Genomic DNA, 23,272 nt, shown 5'->3' on the forward strand with positions numbered 1-23,272 from the left:
AAGCTTAGAGATCTCCAGTGAATACTAGAAAGGACTGCCCTTCTAGCATCCAGCCTGTTACTGGGTTTTCGTAACAAGTAGTCAGTATCCTTGTCCAATTATCCATTAGAATTCAGTATTATTCAATAGTGCTTCAGGATTACAACTGGTAGGCTACTAACTAGAGAAATTAAAATTTAATAAATTTATTAAGTCTAGAGGTATATTATCAAATTAAATTAAATTAAATTAATCACAGTAATCAAAATAATATCACATCTCTCGAGTTCAATATTATTGTGCTGAAAGCACATATCGCATTTATAATTCTTAAGTACCGTCTGGTACATTAACATTTAATAAGATATTACAAATATGTACAAGTAAGTGTGTATGTGTGTAAGTGCTCTAAGTAGTTCTCTGTCTCACGACTCGACTAGAGTTAAACAAGTGACTGACAAAGTCCTCACATAAACTAACTTTTGGACCGACTGGCAACCAGAACAGTCTGCTTGAACAATAAAAAGAATGCTAAGCCCAATAGCAATATAACAAGCAACTGTGACACAGAATCAGGAACAAGGAGGTAATATAACGACACTAAGTAGGGACCATCTGCAGATCCTCCACAAGTCACAAAACTCCCATACTACTGAATCTAAGTTCAGCATAAGAAAATCCCCGACTGTGATAATACACAGAAACCAGTACAAGTTAGGTGAAAAGCTACAGCTCAGGACCTGAGTTACTCAGAGTGTTTATGAGACACACAACCTCAGTACAACGTCGAAAATCACTAAGTCTATACAATGTTCTGTGAACAGAGTCTCCAGAACTAACAAGAATAATGAGACAGAATCTGTCCAACCACCAAGAGAGTCTAGAGCAGACTGAATACTTCAGGCGAGGTGAGGACACCCCCCCCTCGATCACGTGATAGCTCCATGGGTCGCTGTCGCTGCCCAACAAGAAGCCGGCAGGGAAACAAGCAAAGAGCGATAATTCCAGTAGTTAGACAATCAAGACTTGAACTGAGCACATATGTTACATCCTACCTAACAACATAACTACGTCAAATAACAATATAAAGCAATACATTTACGATTTAGCTATTATCGCAAATATAAGCAATATAAAATTAAATGAAAAAGTAATAATTATATATATACATAATAATCATTGCAACCCATTCAGGGGTTGCAACAGTTTGGATAATACATACCTAAAAACTCGGTTAGGAGCTTTCATCCCGAACGTATCTGCTCGGCACCCTGAGCGGGCCCGGCCAGTCACCCCGTCAACCAGCCAGTGTGCCATTGTTTACAAGCCACTGAGGACGTTTCCACGCATACATGCGATATATTTTGTATTATTCCATTGTTTAGTGCTTTTAACTGCTAAATAAGCCACCATGGGCCCAAAGAAAGCTTCTAGTGCCAGCCCTGTGGTAAAAAGGGCGAGGTGTACTATTGAATTGAAAAAGGAGATAATAGAAAAGCACGAGAGTGGAGTGCATATCTCAGAGGTGGAAAAGTTATATAACAAACCCCATTCAACCATCACTACTATCTTGCACAAGAAAAAGGCAATCAAGGAAGCTGTTGTTGCAAAAGGTGCAAGTGTGATTACAAAACAGTGATCACAAATACTCGAAGATGCGGAGAGACTGTTGTTGGTGTGGATAAACGGGAAACAATTATCAGGACAGAGTGTTTCACAGTCAATCATATGTGAAAAGGCAAGACAGTTGCATGAGGATCTCATTAAGAAAATACCTCCAAATAGTGCTGCTATTGATGAATTTAAGGCCAGCAAAGGCAGGTTAAAGAGATTTAAGAATCACAGTGGCATACACAGTGTGATAAGGCATGGTGAGGCTGCCAGTTCTGACAAAAATGTGGCTGAAAAATACGTGCAGGACTTTAAGGAGTACATACACTGAAAAGTTAAAACCCCAACAAGTGTTTAATAGTGACAAAACAGGCCTGTTTTGGAAGAAAATGCTGAACAGGACCTACAATACTCAGGAGGAAAGGCACTCCCAGGACACAAACCTATGAAAGACAGGCTAACTCTAATATTGTGTAGTAATGCTAGTGGGGATTGCAAAGTAAAGCCTTTACTCGTGTATCACTCTGAAACTCCCAGTGAGTTCAAGAAAAACAATACTGTCAAGACTAAATTTTGCATGATGTGGAGAGCAAACATTAAGGCATGGGTCACTTGACATGTTTACTGACTGGTTCTATGATGTGTTTGGCCCCCACTGTGAAACAGTACCTCCTGGAAAATAAATTGTCACTTAAGTGCCTCCTGGTAATGGACATTGCTCCTGCTCATCCTCACGACTTGCAGGAGCAAATTGTGGGGGAGTTGAGCTTCATCAAAGTGAAGTTCTTGCCTCCTAATATCACTCCTCTCCTCCAGCCCATGGACCAGAAGGTCATTTCAAATTTCAAAAAACTGTAAATCAAAGCGGTGTTTCAAAAGTGCTTTGAAGTGACCTCAGAGAGTTCTGGAAAGATCACTTCAGTATCCTCAGTTGTATAAACCTTACAGGTAAGGCTTGGGAAGGAGTGACTTGCAGGACTTTGAACTCTGCTTGTAGAAAAATTGTGGCCACAATGTGGACAAGAGAGGGAGGCGAGGATGTGGAAGAGTTGGTGGAGGATGACAATGAAGAGCTAACCACTACAGAGCTGCAAAAGCTTCAGGTGCAACAGCAACAGTCCAAAGCTCAGGGATTTCCTTCCGAGGTGGAGCAAGAGAGACGGAGGAAGCTGCCTTCATCAAAGATTAAGGAAATATGTACAAAGTTTACAAAGGAGCAAGCATTTATGGATGAATATTATCCTGACACAGCTGTTGCAAGCTGTATTGGCAACTTGTACAATGACACTCTTGTGGCCCATTTTAGGGAAATCTTAAAGGGACACGAGAAACAGAGCTCTCTGGACACACATTTTGCGCGACAGAGGTCCTGTGACTCTCAAGCTGGTCCTAGTGGCATTAAAAAACAAAGAAGGGTGGTAACCCCAGAAAGGGATTTGTTACCTGAAGTCTTTATGGAAGAGGATTCCCCTTCCAAACAACAGAACACCTGCATCATCTGCCCTCCTACCGTCTCGTCACTCATCAACAATTCCACAATACATATAAGTGTCATTTCAGTAATGTTTATTGCACATGTAACATTGTGTTCTGTGTAGGAAAATGTATATTTCAAGTAAAAAAAAAAAAATTTCATACCTTTGGGTGTCTGGAACGGATTAATTGTATTTCCATTATTTCTTAGGGGGAAAATTAATTCGGTTTAAAGCTAAATTGGTTAAAGCCTAGCTCTCTGGAACAGATTAAAGGCGTTAACTAAGGGTCCACTGTACTACATACTCACCTCTTATCCTACATTAAGACTACACAAATTTTAAGGTAAATAATGAGTGTACTGTATGTGTAGTTTATCTCTCTGGGATGCTTTAAATATCGTATATTAAGTTTGGGATGGGGAGCCATGGCTACCTACACCTGACTTCCTACAAATACTGTAGCTACCACTCTCCTCTCGCCCTACATTAACCCTTTCAGGGTTTCGGCATTACTAGTACGGCTTACGCCCCAGGGTTTTTGACATACTAGTACACCTAAATTCTAGTGCCCTCAAATCTAGTGAGAGAAAGCTGGTAGGCCAACATATGAAAGAATGGGTCTATGTGGTCAGTGTGCACAGTATAAAAAAAAAATCCTGCAGCACACAGTGCATAACGAGAAAAAAAAACTTTGAACGTGTTTTTGGATTAAAACAGCGACTTTGCACTGTATTTTCATATGGTATATACTGTTGTATTCTAGTTTTCCTGGTCTCATTTTATAGAATGGAAGACATATTACAGAAATTGAGATGATTTTGACTGGTTTTACAATGAAAAGTACCTTGAAATAGAGCTCAAAGTAGCAGAAATGTTCAATTTTTACCAAAGTTCAAAGTAAACAAATCATGCCAAGCGTCCAATACACGTCAACTGGTGAGTTCAATATTCTTTCACAAGCGCGCTGATATTATTTATACCATTTCTAACTTAATGCAGCAGTCTGCATAACAGTAAATCTTCTATTTTTTTGTAAGAATAAAAATTCAAAATGGAAAGCCAAAGAAATAAAAGAGGTGCCTGGGGATGTGACTAACGAACAGAGAACTTGTTATTTTAGTGCCAGGAATGTCTTTCTTGTTTATTCTGGACCCTATTCGGAAATTGGCATTTATTGAAATTTGTGTGAAATTGGCAAAATTGCTAAATTCTGACCACTTTATTGGATAGATGAAATCGGTAAATGGGTGGTTTCTTGTACTCATTCGATAGAAAAAATGGAGTTCTAGCGAAATAGTTATGATTTTTGTCAACTAGTACACGGGAATTGGCCGAAAATAGGGCTCAAGTGGTCAAAATCGGTGATGCTTAAACATCGTCGAGACCGCTAAGTTCGCAAAAGCATAATTCCATAAGTTTTCTATCAAATTTCATACTTTTGGTGTCATTATGATCGGGAAAAGATTCTCTATCTTTTCATAAGAATTTTTTTTTTTTTTTTTTAATTTGGCGACCCTGAGAACAAGTCTCGGAGAGAGCCTGGGGACCCTGAAAGGATTAAGACTACAAATATTTTCAGGTAAATAATGAATGTACTGTACAGTGGTCCCCCACCTTATGATATTAATCCGTTCCTGAGAGCTCATCGTAAGCCAAAATTATTGTAAGGCGAATTAATTTTCCCCATAAGAAATACAGTGGACCCCCGCATACCGGACGCATTGCATAACGTACAATCCGCATACCGGACGCTTTGATCGCTAAAATTTTGCCTCGCATACCGCCCAAAAACCCGCTCACCGCCCTTCGTCCGAGACGCGTCCAGTGTGCGGCCTGAGCCAGCCTCATATGTTCCGCCGGTGGCATTGTTTACCAGCCAGCCTCCGCGGTAACATCCAAGCATACAATCGGAATATTTCGTATTATTACAGTGTTTTCGGTGCTTTATCTGGAAAATAAGTGACCATGGGCCCCAAGAAAGCTTCTAGTTCCAACCCTACAGCAATAAGGGTTAGAATTCCAATAGAGATGAAGAAAGAGATCATTGATAAGTATGAAAGTGGAGTGCGTATCGCCGACCTGGTCAGGTTGTACAAGAAACCCAAATAAATCAACCATCTTTACTATTGTGGGCAACAGAAAGGCAATCAAGGAAGCTGTTCTTGCCAAAGGTTTAACTGTGTTTTCGAAACAGAGATCACAAGTGATGGAAGATGTTGAGAGACTCTTATTGGCGTGGATAAATGAAAAACAGCTAGCAGGAGATAGCGTTTCTCAAGCGATCATAAGCGAAAAGGCTAGGAAGTTGCATGAGGATTTAATTAAAAAAAGGCCTGCAACTAGTGATGATGTGAGTGAATTTAAGGCCAGCAAAGGTTGGTTTGAGAGATTTAAGAAGCGTAGTGGCATACATAGTGTGATAAGGCATGGTGAGGCTGCCAGTTCGGACCACAAAGCGGCTGAAAAATATGTGCAGGAATTCAAGGAGTGCATAGACAGTGAAGGACTGAAACCTGAACAAGTGTTTAATTGTGATGAAACAGGCCTGTTTTGGAAGAAAATGCCAAGCAAGACCTACATTACTCAGGAGGAAAAGGCACTCCCAGGACATAAGCCTATGAAAGACAGGCTTACTTTGTTGATGTGTTCCAATGCTACTGGTGATTGCAAAGTGAAGCCTTTATTAGTGTATCACTCTGAAACTCCCAGACCGTTCAGGCAAAAGAATGTCCTCAAGGAAAATTTGTGTGTGCTGTGGAGGGCAAACAGTAAGGCATGGGTCACTAGGGACTTTTTCTATGACTGGTTACACCATGCATTTGCCCCCAATGTGAAAGATTACCTAACTGAAAAGAAATTAGAACTTAAGTGCCTCCTGGTGTTAGACAATGCCCCTGGTCATCCTACAGACGTGGCAGAGCGACTTTATGGGGACATGAAATTCATTAAGGTGAAGTTTTTGCCTCCTAATACCACTCCTCTCCTGCAGCCCATGGACCAGCAGGTTATTGCAAACTTCAAAAAACTGTACACAAAAGCTCTGTTTGAAAGATGCTTTGTAGTGACCTCAGAAACTCAACTGACTAAGAGACTTTTGGAGAGATCACTTTAATATCCTCAATTGTATAAACCTTATAGGTAAGGCTTGGGAGGGAGTGACTAAGAAGACCTTGAACTCTGCTTGGAAGAAACTGTGGCCAGAATGTGTAGACAAAAGGGATTTTGAAGGGTTTGAGGCTAACCCTGAGAGTATGCCAGTTGAGGAATCAATTGTGGCATTGGGGAAGTCCTTGGGGTTGGAGGTTAGTGGGGATGATGTGGAAGAGTTGGTGGAGGAGGACAACGAAGAACTAACCACTGATGAGGTGATAGATCAACTTCAAGAGCAAGAGGCCAGACCTGAGGAAACTGGTTCAAAGGAGGGGAGAGAGAAATTGAAGAAATTGCCTACTACAAAGATTAAGGAAATCTGTGCAATGTGGCTGAAAGTGCAAACCTTTATGGATGAAAATCACCCTCACACAGCTATTGCAAGCCGTGCTGGTGACTATTACACTGACAATGTTGTGAAACACTTTAGGGAAGTCATAAAGGAACGAGAGGTACAGGCCACTATGGACAGATATGTTGTGCGAAAGAAGTCCAGTGACTCTGAAGCTGGTCCTAGTGGCATTAAAAGAAGAATGGAAGTAACCCCAGAAAAGGACTCGACACCTCAAGTCTTAATGGAAGGGGATTCCCCTTCTAAACACTAACACTCTCTCTCCCCTCCTCCCATCCCATCAATCATCACCAGATCTTCAATAAAAGTAAGTGTCATGTAATTGTGCATGCCTTTTTCAGTTTGTGTGTATTAAAATTAACATTTCATGTGGTAAAAATTTTTTTTTTCATACTTTTGGGTGTCTTGCACGGATTAATTTGATTTCCATTATTTCTTATGGGGAAAATTCATTCGCATACCGAACATTTCGCATAACAGCCAGCCCTCTTGCACGGATTAAGGTCGCTATGCGGGGCTCCACTGTAATGTAAATACAATTAGTCCATTCCTGACACCCAGAAGTATTAAAACAAAAAAATTTTTTACATGAAATATTAATTTTAATAAATTTTAATATACACAAATTGAAGAAGACATGCACAATTACTACTCTACTAAGAATAGAATACATGACACTTACCTTTATTGAAGATCTGGTGATGATTGATAGGATGGGAAGAGGGGAGTGTGTGGAAGTTGTTATTGTTTAGAAGGGGAATCCCCTTCCATTAGGACTTGAGGTAGCAAGTCCTTTTCTGGGGTTACTTCCCTTCTTCTTTTAATGCCACTAGAACCAGCTTGAGAGTCACTGGACCTCTGTCGCACAACAAATCTGTCCATAGAGCTCTGTACCTCCAGTTCCTTTAAGACTTTCCTAAAATGGGCCATAACACTGTCATTGTACAGGTTGCCAACACAGCTTGCAGTAGCTGCTTCAGGATAATTTTGATTCGCAAAGGTTTGCAGTTCAACCCACTTTGCACACATTTTCTTAATCTTTGAAGTAGGCAACTTCCTCAATTTCTCTCTCCTCTCCTCTGAAGCAGTTTCCTCAGCTCTGGCCTCTTGAAGATGGTCTTGCAGCTCATCAGTGGTTAGTTCTTCATTGCCCTCCTCCACCAACTGTTCCATATCCTCCCCACTAACCTCCAACCCCAAGGACTTCCCCAATGCCACAATGGATTCCACAACTGGCATACACTTCTCACGGTTAGCCTCAAACCCTTCAAAATCTCTTTCTTCTACACATTCTGGCCACAGTTTCTTCCAAGCAGAGTTCAAGGTCCTCTTAGTCACTCCCTCCCAAGCCTTAGTAGTATCCTCAGTTGTGTAACTGAGGATACTACAGTGATCTTTCCAAAACTCTCTTAGAGTCAATCGAGTGTCTGAGGTTGCTTCAAAGCACTTTTGAAACATAGCTTTTGTGTAGAGTTTCTTGAAGTTTGAAATGATCTGCTGGTCCATGGGCTGCAGGAGAGGAATGGTATTAGGAGGCAAAAACTTCACCTTAATGAAGCTCATGTCCCCACAAAGTCGCTCTGCCAAGTCTGTAGGATGACCAGGGGCATTGTCTAACACCAGGAGGCACTTAAGGTCTAATTTCTTTTCAGTTAGGTAATTTTTCACAGTGGGGGCAAATGCTTGGTGTAATCAGTCATAGAAAAAGTCCCTAGTGACCCATGCCTTATTGTTTGCCCTCCACAGTACACACAAATTAGCCTTGAGGATATTCTTTTGCCTGAACATTCTGGGAGTTTCAGAGTGATACACTAATAAAGGCTTCACTTTGCAATCACCACGAGCATTGGAACACATCAACAGAGTAAGCCTGTCTTTCATAGGCTTATGTCCTGGGAGTGCCTTTTCCTCCTCAGTAACATAGGTCCTGCTTGGCATTTTCTTCCAAAACAGGCCTGTTTCGTCACAATTAAACACTTGTTCAGGTTTCAGTCCTTCACTGTCTATGTACTCCTTGAATTCATGCACATATTTTTCAGCTGCTTTTTGGTCCGAACTGGCAGCCTCACCATGCCTTATCACACTATGTATGCCACTACGATTCTTAAATCTCTCAAACCAACCTTTGCTGGCCTTAAATTCACTCACATCACAACTAGTTGCAGGCATTTTTCTAATTAAATCCTCGTGCAACTTCCTAGCCTTTTTACTTATGATCGCTTGAGAGATGCTATCGCCTGCTATCTGTTTTTCATTTATCCACACCAATAACAGTCTCTCAACATCTTCTATCACTTGCGATCTCTGTTTTGAAAGCACAGTTAAACCTTTGGCAAGAACAGCTTCCTTGATTGCCGTTCTCTTGGACACAATAGTAGCGATGGTTGATTGGGGTTTACTATACAACCTGGCCAGCTCGGAGACACGCACTCCACTTTCATACTTAGCAATGATCTCTTTCTTCATCTCCATAGTAATTCTCACCCTTATTCCTGTAGGGTTGGCACTAGAAGCTTTCTTGGGGCCCATGGTCACTTATTTTTCAGGTGAAATCACTATAAAAAGGCTGTAATAATACGAAATGTTCCGATTGTATGCTTGAATGTTACCGCGGAGGCTGGCTTGTAAACAATGCCACTCGCAGAACAAGCGAGGCTGGCTCAGGCCGCATGGACGTGTCTCAGACGAATCGCGTTGAGCGAATTTTTTAGCGCTATGCGAGGCAAAATTTTAGCAATAAAATGTATCACTATGCAGATTTAACGCTATGCGATGTCAACGTTATGCGGGGGTCCACTGTATATATATGACCGAAACAGTCAAAGGGTTAGTGTAAACTTGTCTGGCATTTACATGCATTTATAAGTGGAAAAAATGGCATTCCGCGATTTTCCCTTTAGGGCAGTAGCCTGAAACCTAACCTGCCGTATAAGTGTGGCCCTACTGTACACAGAATAGAGAAAATCAGCTCTAATATACATTATTTAGGTATGCATACTGGTCAGAGAGCCCATCATAAGTCCGAGTTGTTGGTAAACAAGTACACTGGTAAGTAAGGAGAGGCTGTAGTGTACTCGAATGCAAATACAGTGGATGCTCGATTACCTAAACTATATGGGGCAGAGCCTTTCCCAGAAACAAGGACGTCCAATTAGATGAAACATTGGGGTTGAAGGTTCTTTATAAATGAATTCCATTTTGATTTTTCATTAACAATGAATTTTTATTCAAATAAAAAAATGAAAGATCTGTTATGCAATTTGTAATAATTGTATAAATAATATTAGCACATTTGTGAATGTACCTAAGATCCATCAGCTGACGCGTATTGGATGAAAGATGTGATTTGTTTACTCTTGAACATCGGGAAAAATTTAACATTTCTGCTATTTTGAGCTCAGTTTCAAGCCATTTCCAGTACTAAAACCAATCAAAATCATCTCTATTTCTATAATATAACTTCCATTCTATCAAATGAGACCAAGAAAAAACACATACGAAAAAACACCGCAAATTCGCTGTTTTAATTCAAAATTACGGTCTCAGTTTTTTCTCTCATTATGCACTATGTGCTGCAGGATTTGTTTTATGTGGTGCACAGTTACCACATAGATGTATTCTCTCATATCTAGGCCCAAATTTACCACTCACAGCCTATCTGAGTGAGCTGAGTTCATGGCGTAGAACTACGGTTTGGACCCAGAACTCAAAGCCATAGAACTGCGACACAGACCCTGAAAGGGTTAAGGGCAGTAACTGGGCCAACGCAGATTCACACACGTTTTCTCTGAAGCTGTGCCAGAGAAAACGCAATGTTTACCCTCAGCCCGACCCCACCCCTCGATGGCATATAAACATTGCATGTTTATATGCTATGTAATGTGCTTCTTATAGTATAATTTTGAAGAAAACATCATCGCATGGGTCAGTAGACCTGTTGCAGTGTTCCTTCTTTCTTATGTTCTTATTACTATGGCGCTAAGACTAGAAGGACACTCTTAGTGAACAAGTAACAAAGGCATGTTTATATGCTATGTAACGTGTTTCTTACAAAATTTTGAAGAAAATATCAATGATGGATTAATGAAAATATCTAAATTAATGTAAAATAAGTCATTTATTGTGCCCAAGAGTGAGTCATGAATATATGAGTGGCCTAGGTGGATGCGTCTGGTACCGTCAATTTCCAAGTCGATGTACGAAACCCGGGGGGAAATTTTCCCCAAAAAAGTACTCGAAATCCGAATTGTACGATTTTTGCACCGGCCAAAAACCAGGAGTCCACTGTACTGTGTTTAGCGTTAAATTCTTACAATATTCAAATGTATTATGTTAAATCAACTTAATATTTGAATAAACTGTGATTAAGGGAAACATTCAATTAAAACTAAATTCTTACAGAGATAAATGAAAATATATCTTACATGACTGAGCCAGGGCAGTGTCCTGCAGGTATAAGAGTAACACAAAGCTGGTGGCTTGCTTCTTCTGCAACATTGGGAACAGTAATCTTCACAGGTTCCTCTGGAGGAAGTGGTCGCACAAATGGGTCAAGGGGGCGATGTCTGATAGATGCTTGCAGAAAGCGAGCAGTGATAGCAGAACAGTACAAGTATACACCACTATTGCTTTCTAAGTGGTCTAAGAATTGGGGAGAACTCAGCCCAATCATATGGTCTGCAAAATAAAAAAAAAGTAGAAAACACATTACGTACTTTGTGCTAGTGTCATTATTAGCCATCTCTGGAAAATAATGAAATTACAACAATGACAATCACTATTTAACATCAACAACTTTATTTTCATATTGGCAATAGCTCACAGGGCCCAAACCTATTTGTTACATTTGGAAAAATCACTTGGTATTTGACCTGCATTAGTTTTATCTTTGTATGTCCAGTCGTGTCATCAATACAGCAGACTAAATCTGTTTTACTGGACGTCTGTCCATGTCTGGCAGTCGACTGATTAAGCAGACCATGACCATTTAATTGAAATGTTCAATTAGTACTTTTATCTGACTTTTATGGTAGTGACATGTAACTTCGGGCAATTTTGGAATGGTTTTCAATGTCAACAAGTTGAAACTTTGTCAAAGATTACCTGAACCACAATCAGATTGTTATGCGAGAGTTTCTCAATAATCTTACAGGCACTGATTTGAGCACATGGATTCCTGATGAAACATAAGAATTTTGCTATCAATGTGCATCTGACAAAACATCTCATGAAACAGTGCAACTGTTACAGTAACAGATGTTTCTGCTTACTGTGACTGCCTGACCAGACAAATGGTGTGCCTCCAGTCAATATCATCAATTATGACGAAAACGATAAAACTGATGACTCTTGAGGCAAGCTGCAGATCTTCAGGAAAAGTGCAAAGCATGCTGAAAGGATAATGAATACCACCAAAAGTATGACATCTATCATGTTTGCTGTAACTGCTGCTGGTGAAGTTCTAGATCAGAATATTGTTTACAAGGGTAAAGAATGAAACAATATATGTACTGTACAACCACACAAGCTCTGGAATGTTTGATTCAGATGTATGTGTTGAGTGGTTTAAAAGAGTACAAAAGAGTAGTCCTCTAGTACTATTGCAAACTGCCTGCTGATGAAACTAAAGTACTTGTAAGAGATAACCTAGCCTCTCACATCAACTACAAAAGGTGTGGAAACTGTGTATGCAGAACATCAGAATGGTTTTTCTTCACCCCTACTCAATACACTTCCTCGAGCCCTTGGCTGTCTCTGTGAATGCCCTTTTAAACATGACTGAGCAAAGTAATGACTGACTAGAAGGAAGGTGAGGAAGAAAAGGCAACATGTTTCCAAAACCGGTCACTATCAAAACTGCTTCTCACTCTCATGCAACAAACAAAAACACAAAAAAATATACACACACAAACACAAAAAAAAAACCACAAAACACATTATCTTTCTGTCCAAAGCAGTATTCGAAACTACACACTCTGCATCAAAGTACAGAGACCACAGACATGATAAAGCTCATGGAGGAGGGAGAGAGAGGACCTAGTAGCACTTGGTAAAGAGGTGGGGTCAGGAGCTAAGTCTTGACCCCCACAACCACAATTAGGTGAGTACATGCACACACACACACACACAAAAAAAAAAAAAAATTACTTCCAGGAACTTAATAAAACAAAGAATTTACATAATGAATAAAAGATTTTGTCTATTATCACCTAAATAAACAATTTCCACAAAAAATAAACATTTTCTCATGCAATATATAACATGCTTGTCCTGAGAAAAATGTACTGTACATAATGCTACTGGTCCTATTTTTTTATTGTGTCAATGTAAAAAAAATTATATCTCTGAAGTTTGCTGGAAATGCTCTGCATATTAAGGGGCTTTTGGCATGCACCCCTAAATGTAATTCACCTTTGTACAAATACTGTATCATGCTGAAATAAAGTATCTTTATTTTAAATCTTGCATTTATCAGGTATTACCAGGAAGTATAATTTAATTTGTTTCAACAGTTTCAAATACATCTTCATCTGTATGAATGTGCTTCATCTTCTTTAATTTTTATATAATATATTCCTGTAATGAGAATAGTAGAAATATAATCACGGGGGAACAATAAACCCACAGGGGTCATACTGCTAGTATCAACTACCTCAAATAATATTCCTATAGTGATATTAATTGCTCAAACTTTATGCTATAAGGCAACTCCTACTCTTAGATTATTCTTCATATCTTAGTGACTATATTGTGTGTACAATTAGTGTATATTCCAATTACATTATTGTTCAAGTTCCAAAACTTTTTATTGCAAGCTAGTACCAACTACCTCATATTAATTTTACTTTTTATATTACAATAAATTGCTCAACTTATTATATATTACAAATCAGATCTTACTCCAATCAATATTATATAATAGTGACTATTTGTCAATTTAACTTTGTTTACCATTACTTAATTTAGTCCCTTATATATTTTCTCCCTTATTTTAGCTTTATATAACTACCTTAGTTCATATATTCACAATTATTTTAGTCTCTTTATATTGTCTCCTTTATTTTAGCTTTAAAGAACTATCTTAGATCATATTTTTACATTTGTTAAAATAATTCAGGTGCTATTTTATAGCTTTAGAATATTTACTTTGTCTTATACTTAATTCTAACTATAGATTCACTATAAATCTTATGATTACAAGCATTAATCCTGATACCAACCTCTTATTGAATGACTTAAATGAATCAAACAGTAACTGTAATTACTACACAGCAGAACAATCAAAGGCACTTCTCAGAGCCAACAACAACATAACTGTCTTTAACTACAATATCAGATCTTTAAGCAAACATTACAATGACCTCCTAGCATTACTAAATTCCCTGCATGCCAGTATATCCATCATTACTCTCACCGAAACCTGGCTAAAGCCTGATAATACAGATGTCTATACCATTCCTAGTTACACAGCCATATACAACTGTAGGCCAGATCAACAAGGGGGTGGCACAGCTATATACTACTCAGACCAGCTAGAATGTATCACTAATACTTGCACAAGGGATGAACATGGGGAATATATATCAGCTAAATTCAAATCCAAATACCTACCATAACCTTTCACAGTGATAAACATCTACAGAGTACCACAGTCTAACATTAGCCGTTTTAGTGAAAACCTAGGAAGTATGATAACTGATGCACGCATGAACAAAGATCACTCACTTCTCTCAGGTGACTTCAATATAAATCTGCAAAACCATGACCCACACGTTACTGAATTCACAAACACAATGAGTAAATGCAAGTTGCTACAAACAGAAACAAAACCTACAAGAGTTACAGAGACTAGTGTTTCCCTACTAGACCACATCTGGACCAACACCATATCCCCTTTAAAATCAGGCATAATCACAGATAATACCACAGACCGCTACCCTACCTTCCTCATAACAAATCTTGGCAAATTACCCCAAGACACTACTAAAGTCACTTTCAGACTTCACAATGAGGCAGCCATTAATAACTTCACAGCAGCAGTGACAAACACTGACTGGGACACTGAGCTAGAAATCTATGCAGATATTAACGAATGTATTAATAATTTTCTAAAAAAGACCCAATACCTCTATAACAAGCACTGCCCTAAAAAAAACTAAACATGACAGCTAAGAGACTGAACAGTCCATGGGTAACACCCAGCATCCTCAAATCCATAAATACAAAGCACCTATATGAAAAACAGTACAGAATGGGTCACATAACCAGAGACCAAACAAAACGTTACTCGTCAGTCCTAACCAGCCTGATAAGAAGGGCTAAAAAATTATATTATGAGAACAGATTATCCAACTTACAAGGTAATATAAAAAAGACCTGGAAAACCTTATCAGAAATTCTAGGAACAAAAAAAATATCACAAAATAGCAAAATTAAATTAACAAAATCAGATGAACCCCAACTCCCACCATCTGAAACAGCAAACAGACTCAATGATTTCTCCACTATAGGAAAAAACCTTGCCAATAAAATCCTAAGCCCAGATACCCCACCCAATGACTACCTCACTGGCAACTACCCGAACACACTGTTCCTAGCTCCGACTAACCCAACTGAAGTCTCCCTTATTATCAACACACTAAACAACAAGACCCTTTATACAGTGGACCCCCGGTTAACGATATTTTTTCACTCCAGAAGTATGTTCAGGTGCCAGTACTGACCGAATTTGTTCTGCCAGATGACTGTGAAACAGAAACCTGTAACTGTTTTGCATGATGGTAGGATTGCTGGTTTCTTTTTCTGTCTCATAAACACGCTAGATAACAGGGATATCTTGCTACTCCTACTTACACTTTGGTCACACTTCACAGACACGCACATGCATATATATATATATATACATACATCTAGGTTTTTCTCCTTTTTCTAAATAGCTCTTGTTCTTCTTTATTTCTTCTATTGTCCATGGGGAAGTGGAAAAGAATCTTTCCTCCGTAAGCCATGCGTGTCGTATGAGGCGACTAAAATGCAGGGAGCAATGGGCTAGTAACCCCTTCTCCTGTAGACACTTACTAAAAAAGAGAAGAAGAAAAACTTTATAAAACTGGGATGCTTAAATGTGCGTGGATGTAGTGCGGATGACAAGAAACAGATGATTGCTGATGTTATGAATGAAAAGAAGTTGGATGTCCTGGCCCTAAGCGAAACAAAGCTGAAGGGGGTAGGAGAGTTTCAGTGGGGGGAAATAAATGGGATTAAATCTGGAGTATCTGAGAGTGTTAGAGCAAAGGAAGGGGTAGCAGTAATGTTAAATGATCAGTTATGGAAGGAGAAAAGAGAATATGAATGTGTAAATTCAAGAATTACGTGGATTAAAGTAAAGGTTGGATGCGAGAAGTGGGTCATAATAAGCGTGTATGCACCTGGAGAAGAGAGGAATGCAGAGGAGAGAGAGAGATTTTGGGAGATGTTAAGTGAATGTATAGGAGCCTTTGAACCAAGTGAGAGAGTAATTGTGGTAGGGGACCTGAATGCTAAAGTAGGAGAAACTTTTAGAGAGGGTGTGGTAGGTAAGTTTGGGGTGCCAGGTGTAAATGATAATGGGAGCCCTTTGATTGAACTTTGTATAGAAAGGGGTTTAGTTATAGGTAATACATATTTTAAGAAAAAGAGGATAAATAAGTATACAAGATATGATGTAGGGCGAAATGATAGTAGTTTGTTGGATTATGTATTGGTAGATAAAAGACTGTTGAGTAGACTTCAGGATGTACATGTTTATAGAGGGGCCACAGATATATCAGATCACTTTCTAGTTGTAGCTACACTGAGAGTAAAAGGTAGATGGGATACAAGGAGAATAGAAGCATCAGGGAAGAGAGAGGTGAAGGTTTATAAACTAAAAGAGGAGGCAGTTAGGGTAAGATATAAACAGCTATTGGAGGATAGATGGGCTAATGAGAGCATAGGCAATGGGGTCGAAGAGGTATGGGGTAGGTTTAAAAATGTAGTGTTAGAGTGTTCAGCAGAAGTTTGTGGTTACAGGAAAGTGGGTGCGGGAGGGAAGAGGAGCGATTGGTGGAATGATGATGTAAAGAGAGTAGTAAGGGAGAAAAAGTTAGCATATGAGAAGTTTTTACAAAGTAGAAGTGATGCAAGGAGGGAAGAGTATATGGAGAAAAAGAGAGAGGTTAAGAGAGTGGTGAAGCAATGTAAAAAGAGAGCAAATGAGAGAGTGGGTGAGATGTTATCAACAAATTTTGTTGAAAATAAGAAAAAGTTTTCGAGAGAGATTAACAAGTTAAGAAAGCCTAGAGAACAAATGGATTTGTCAGTTAAAAATAGGAGAGGAGAGTTATTAAATGGAGAGTTAGAGGTACAGTGGACCCCCGCATAACGATGGCATCACATAGCGATTTTTCCGCATACCGCTTACTTTTATTGCAAAATTTTTGCCGCGCATACCGATTAAAAACCCGCTCACCGATTTTCGTCCGAGACGCGTCCAATGTGCCCTCACATGTGCCGCCCGTCCCATTGTTTACCAGCCAGCCTCCGCGGTAACATCCAAGCATACACTCGGAATATTTCGTATTATTACAGTGTTTTCGGTGCTGTTTCTGGAAAATAAGTGACCATGGGCCCCAAGAAAGCTTCTAGTGCCAACCCTGTGGTAAAAAGGGTGAGAATTAGTATGGAAATTAAGAAAGATTTTGAAGGGTTTGGGGCTAACCCTGAGAAGCCTATGCCAGTTGTGGAATCCATTGTGCCTACTTCAAAGATTAAGGAAATGTGTGCACAGTGGGTTGAACTGCAAACCTTTATAGATGAAAATCACCCTGACACAGCTGTTGCAAGCCGTGCTGGTGACTATTTCAATGACAATGTTGTGGCCCATTTTAGACAAATCGTAAAGGAACGGGAGGTACAGAGCTCTATGGACAGATTTGTTGTGCGACAGAGGTCCAGTGACTCTCAAGCTGGTCCTAGTGGCATTAAAAGAAGAAGGGAAGTAACCCCGGAAAAGGACTTGCTACCTCAAGTCGTAATGGAAGGGGATTCCCCTTCTAAACAGTAAGAAGATAATGCTCTCCCCTCCTCCCATCCCATCAATCATCACCAGATCTTCAATAAAAGTAAGTGTCATGTAATTGTGCATGCCTTTTTCAGTTTGTGTGTATTAAAATTAACATTTCATGTGGTAAAAAAAAATTTTTTTCATACTTTTGGGCGTCTTGCACGGATTAATTTTATTTCCATTATTTCTTATGGGGAAAATTCATTCGCATAACGATTATTTCGCATAACAATTATCCCTCTTGCACGGATTAAAATCGTTAACCGGGGGTCCACTGTATTGGGAAGATGGAGGGAATATTTTGAGGAATTGTTAAATGTTGATGAAGATAGGGAAGCTGTGATTTCGTGTATAGGGCAAGGAGGAATAACATCTTGTAGGAGTGAGGAAGAGCCAGTTGTGAGTGTGGGGGAAGTTCGTGAGGCAGTAGGTAAAATGAAAGGGGGTAAGGCAGCCGGGATTGATGGGATAAAGATAGAAATGTTAAAAGCAGGTGGGGATATAGTTTTGGAGTGGTTGGTGCAATTATTTAATAAATGTATGGAAGAGGGTAAGGTACCTAGGGATTGGCAGAGAGCATGCATAGTTCCTTTGTATAAAGGCAAAGGGGATAAAAGAGAGTGCAAAAATTATAGGGGGATAAGTCTGCTGAGTATACCTGGTAAAGTGTATGGTAGAGTTATTATTGAAAGAATTAAGAGTAAGACGGAGAATAGGATAGCAGATGAACAAGGAGGCTTTAGGAAAGGTAGGGGGTGTGTGGACCAGGTGTTTACAGTGAAACATATAAGTGAACAGTATTTAGATAAGGCTAAAGAGGTCTTTGTGGCATTTATGGATTTGGAAAAGGTGTATGACAGGGTGGATAGGGGGGCAATGTGGCAGATGTTGCAAGTGTATGGTGCAGGAGGTAGGTTACTGAAAGCAGTGAAGAGTTTTTACGAGGATAGTGAGGCTCAAGTTAGAGTATGTAGGAAAGAGGGAAATTATTTCCCAGTAAAAGTAGGCCTTAGACAAGGATGTGTGATGTCACCGTGGTTGTTTAATATATTTATAGATGGGGTTGTAAGAGAAGTAAATGCGAGGGTCTTGACAAGAGGCGTGGAGTTAAAAGATAAAGAATCACACACAAAGTGGGAGTTGTCACAGCTGCTCTTTGCTGATGACACTGTGCTCTTGGGAGATTCTGAAGAGAAGTTGCAGAGATTGGTGGATGAATTTGGTAGGGTGTGCAAAAGAAGAAAATTAAAGGTGAATACAGGAAAGAGTAAGGTTATGAGGATAACAAAAAGATTAGGTGATGAAAGATTGAATATCAGATTGGAGGGAGAGAGTATGGAGGAGGTGAATGTATTCAGATATTTGGGAGTGGACGTGTCAGCGGATGGGTCTATGAAAGATGAGGTGAATCATAGAATTGATGAGGGAAAAAGAGTGAGTGGTGCACTTAGGAGTCTGTGGAGACAAAGAACTTTGTCCTTGGAGGCAAAGAGGGGAATGTATGAGAGTATAGTTTTACCAACGCTCTTATATGGGTGTGAAGCATGGGTGATGAATGTTGCAGCGAGGAGAAGGCTGGAGGCAGTGGAGATGTCATGTCTGAGGGCAATGTGTGGTGTGAATATAATGCAGAGAATTCGTAGTTTGGAAGTTAGGAGGAGGTGCGGGATTACCAAAACTGTTGTCCAGAGGGCTGAGGAAGGGTTGTTGAGGTGGTTCGGACATGTAGAGAGAATGGAGCGAAACAGAATGACTTCAAGAGTGTATCAGTCTGTAGTGGAAGGAAGGCGGGGTAGGGGTCGGCTTAGGAAAGGTTGGAGAGAGGGGGTAAAGGAGGTTTTGTGTGCGAGGGGCTTGGACTTCCAGCAGGTATGCACGAGCGTGTTTGATAGGAGTGAATGGAGACAAATGGTTTTTAATACTTGACGTGCTGTTGGAGTGTGAGCAAAGTAACATTTATGAAGGGATTCAGGGAAACCGGCAGGCTGGACTTGAGTCCTGGAGATGGGAAGTACAGTGCCTGCACTCTGAAGGAGGGGTGTTAATGTTGCAGTTTAAAAACTGTAGTGTAAAGCACCCTTCTGGCAAGACAGTGATGGAGTGAATGATGGTGAAAGTTTTTCTTTTTCGGGCCACCCTGCCTTGGTGGGAATCGGCCAGTGTGATAATAAAAAAAAAAAAGAAATATTGTGAAGTAGATTAGTCCATTTCAGACCCCCAAACATACAAACATACTTACATAAATACACTTACATAATTGGTCACATTCGGAGGTAATCGTTATGCGGGGGTCCACTGTATATAAAAAAGCGTCACAAGTGCTATCACCAATCATTGCAACACTCTTTAACAAATCCATTGAATCCTCTACCTTCCCTACAGTTCTCAAAATAGCAAGGGTCATCCCGATTCATAAAGGAGGAGACCAAACAGACTTGAATAACTACAGGCCAATATCCAACTTACACCCTCTCTCTAAAATCTTCGAAAAGATTAATTCATCAGCGAATCTATTCGTACCTCATCTCCTAAAACATACTCAACCCCTGTCAATTTGGGTTCAGGCCTAATAAAAATACTAATGATGCTATTATACACATGCTAGAACATATATACACTGCAATAGAGAAAAAGAAGTCCCACTGGGGATCTTCATTGACTTACGAAAAGCTTTTGATACAGTTGACCATGACTTGCTCCATATAAAATTGTCACACTATGGTATAAGAGGGCACTCCCTTAACTACCTAAAGTCATATCTCAGCAACAGAAGCCAATGTGTACACAAATGGGGCAAACTCTTCCGCACAGCCAATTACAGTAGGCGTCCCACAGTAGGTGTCCTTGGCCCTCTTCTCTTTCTCATATACATAAATGACCTCCAAATGCATCGCAACTACTCAAACCCACTACATACGTCTTCTCTCATCCGAGCCCAGTCACGCTAGCCAATACTGTAAATACCAAATTACAGAAAATATCTACCTGGATGAGGACTAACAAACTTACTCTAAACATAAACAAAACCTACTTCATTCAGTTTGGTAACAGAGCTACAGATGTCCCTCTTAACATAATGATACACGGATCACCTATCACAAAATTCACAGAGGGAAAATTCTTAGGAATCCACCTTGATAATAGACTCAAATTTCAAACACATATACAGCAAATTTCCAAGAAAATTTCCAAGACCGTAGGCATACTATCGAAGATACGGTACTATGTTCCACAGTCAGCCCTCCTGGCCCTATATCACTCACTTATTTACTCCTATCTCACCTATGGAATTTGTGCATGGGGCTCAACAAAAAACCAGCTCAGACCACTAATCACCCAACAAAAGGCTGCAGTCAGAATGATAACAAATTCCCACTACAGACAGCACACTCCACCAATATTCAAAACTCTAAACCTACTCACCATACAAAACATCCATACTTATTACTGCACCTATTACATACATAGAACACTTAACTCTGATATTAACCCTCCCCTCAAACATCTCCTTGCCAACCTCAACAGAACACATGACCATAACACAAGGCACAGATCACTCTTTGATGTTCCTCGTGTCCATCTCACACTATGCAAAAACTCAATGCACATAAAAGGCCCTAAAATCTGGAATTCATTACCTGTGAATATAAAAGAAACACTACCTGTTTATAAATTCAAGTCTCTTCTCAAAAATCACTCACTCACCCACAACCAAATAAATACTGAATAATTGTATCTTAAAAACTTTATCTCATAAATGTTTCTCATAATTGTATCTCATAAATGTTTAACCTGATACCCAATCAAACTTTATTTTTTAATTACATTACCCAAGAGAATACTCCATTCTACTGAATGCTCAGCAACACAGTAAATGACCATATGACCTGTCTTTGTAATACTCATTTGTACTTAATTGTTATCTGTTTACAATAATGTTTTACCACTGAATATATCACTGCTTGGTTAATCTTAAGTTAATTTTAAGCCTGCCCATAATGCTCTGCATACAAGGGGCTTTTGACATGTTACACTTAACTGTATTTATTTGTACTACTCTGTATCATGTTCAAATTAATAAATAAATAAATAAATAAATAAATCAGGTTCATTTAAAGGATAGGGATAGGGCCAACTCCTTGGATCATGAGACCCTCATTTGTATCAAAGCCCCTTTTATAAGGAGTTTACTGTAATATTTAATTATGTTATTACCCAAAGCAATTTCTCCGCTGTTATTCAATTTTACTAGTGGCTTTGTTAGTCTTGCATATACCTAGGCCAGTTATCAACGAGTTTAATGCCACACTTGCATATAAATGACTGCCTCCCTGCTGATGCTGCCAAACAACTCACCTGAATGGGCATGGCTAAGGAAATAAGCAGTACTGGCAAGGTTGCGACCATCAAATCTGTCCACAGAGATCTGCGGGAACTCCTTAATCTTGCCTGAGAACGAGCTCATGGCTTCACCGGTGGTATCTCACTCAGATGCTGGCATCTTGGGCACCTCCATGCCCCACCACATGCTACCCACGCTGCCTCTCACATGACACCCTCCTCCCATTCAGCAAAACATGATACTTTTTGTTCTTTACGATTCATGACTGATTTCATCGGAAAATGTCAACACAGATGACGACATGTGATGAAACGCGCCACACACCCAACTGGCGCTCACTTTGAACCTCGAATTATACCTGGAGTTCATTACCTTTGTAAATTGTGAGTTCATTACCTCTGTAACTTGCTCAGCTATCACAACTTTGGAGTCTAGTCTCTGGACCAATCATGTACCTCTGTAATCTTTTGACTATTGCCCACAGGATGGGTATGGGGTGCATAATAAACATTAAACTTAAAAACTTTTAATCAGGGGGAATAAAAGCTAAACCCGTAGAGTTTATATAACATATGGGATATACGATACATTCAGGTTCAAATTCAAATTCAAATTCAAAGTTTATTCTCTATAAGGATTACAATGTTGATTTTACAGAAATTTGGTTATTGTGTGGTTTACACGTTGTAAAATAGTGATTACAGAGTGTACCACTAGAACGCTTAGCATGGCTAGGCATTTCGGGCAGACTTAGTTTTATTTTTAATTGTAAAATATTACAAATTATGAGGTAAGTTGGTATTATGGCTAAGTGACTAAATACTAGTTTGTGAGTTTAGCAATGTGAATGCTTTTGTTTTGGCACAGTACATAGTTTCAGTATTGGAGTATCACAGGATTCATTATTTTAAGATTGAGATTAATATTTCTGTTTATGGTCAAATGAGTGAGTGAGTGTAAGTGTGAACCACCAGGTGGTATTCGTGTAGTTAGTTGACGGGGTTTATCAGGGAGATAAGATGTTTTCTAATGGTAGTTTTGAAGGTGATGAATGTGTCTGCAGTTCTAGAGTTCTCAGGTAGGGTATTCCAGATTTTAGGGCCTTTGACATACATTGAATTTTTGTAAAGGTTTAGTCGGACACGGGGAATGTCGTAGAGATGTTTGTGTCTGGTGTTATGCCTGTGGGTTCTGTCACAACTATCAAGAAAGCGTTTTAGGTCAAGGTTGATATTAGAGTTTAAGGCCCTGTAGATGTAGATTGCACAGTAGTAAGTGTGGAT

At 39.5% G+C, this 23,272-nt stretch overlaps 1 protein-coding gene across 3 annotated transcripts in view; it reads right to left on the reverse strand.

Moving 5' to 3' along the window:
* The window catches only part of LOC128690138 (uncharacterized), an 88,847-nt gene extending 66,409 nt beyond the window's left edge, over window positions 1-22,438 (reverse strand). The window contains exons 1-3 of one of the 3 annotated variants that reach the window (XM_070083849.1): window positions 22,004-22,310; window positions 11,838-11,957; window positions 10,992-11,244 (exon numbers count right to left, since the gene is read on the reverse strand). In XM_070083849.1, the coding sequence (XP_069939950.1) occupies window positions 10,992-11,244; window positions 11,838-11,883 (299 nt within the window). In that variant the 5' untranslated portion in view covers window positions 11,884-11,957; window positions 22,004-22,310. Of the gene's footprint in view, window positions 1-10,991; window positions 11,245-11,837; window positions 11,958-22,003; window positions 22,311-22,385 lie in introns of those variants that run through there. The other 2 variants (XM_070083852.1, XM_053778698.2) reach the window with 2 other exon arrangements.
* Window positions 22,439-23,272: the final 834 nt, after the last annotated feature.

Source organism: Cherax quadricarinatus, chromosome 1 (genome assembly GCF_038502225.1).
Source record: "Cherax quadricarinatus isolate ZL_2023a chromosome 1, ASM3850222v1, whole genome shotgun sequence".
Classification (NCBI taxonomy): Eukaryota; Metazoa; Arthropoda; class Malacostraca; order Decapoda; family Parastacidae; genus Cherax; species Cherax quadricarinatus.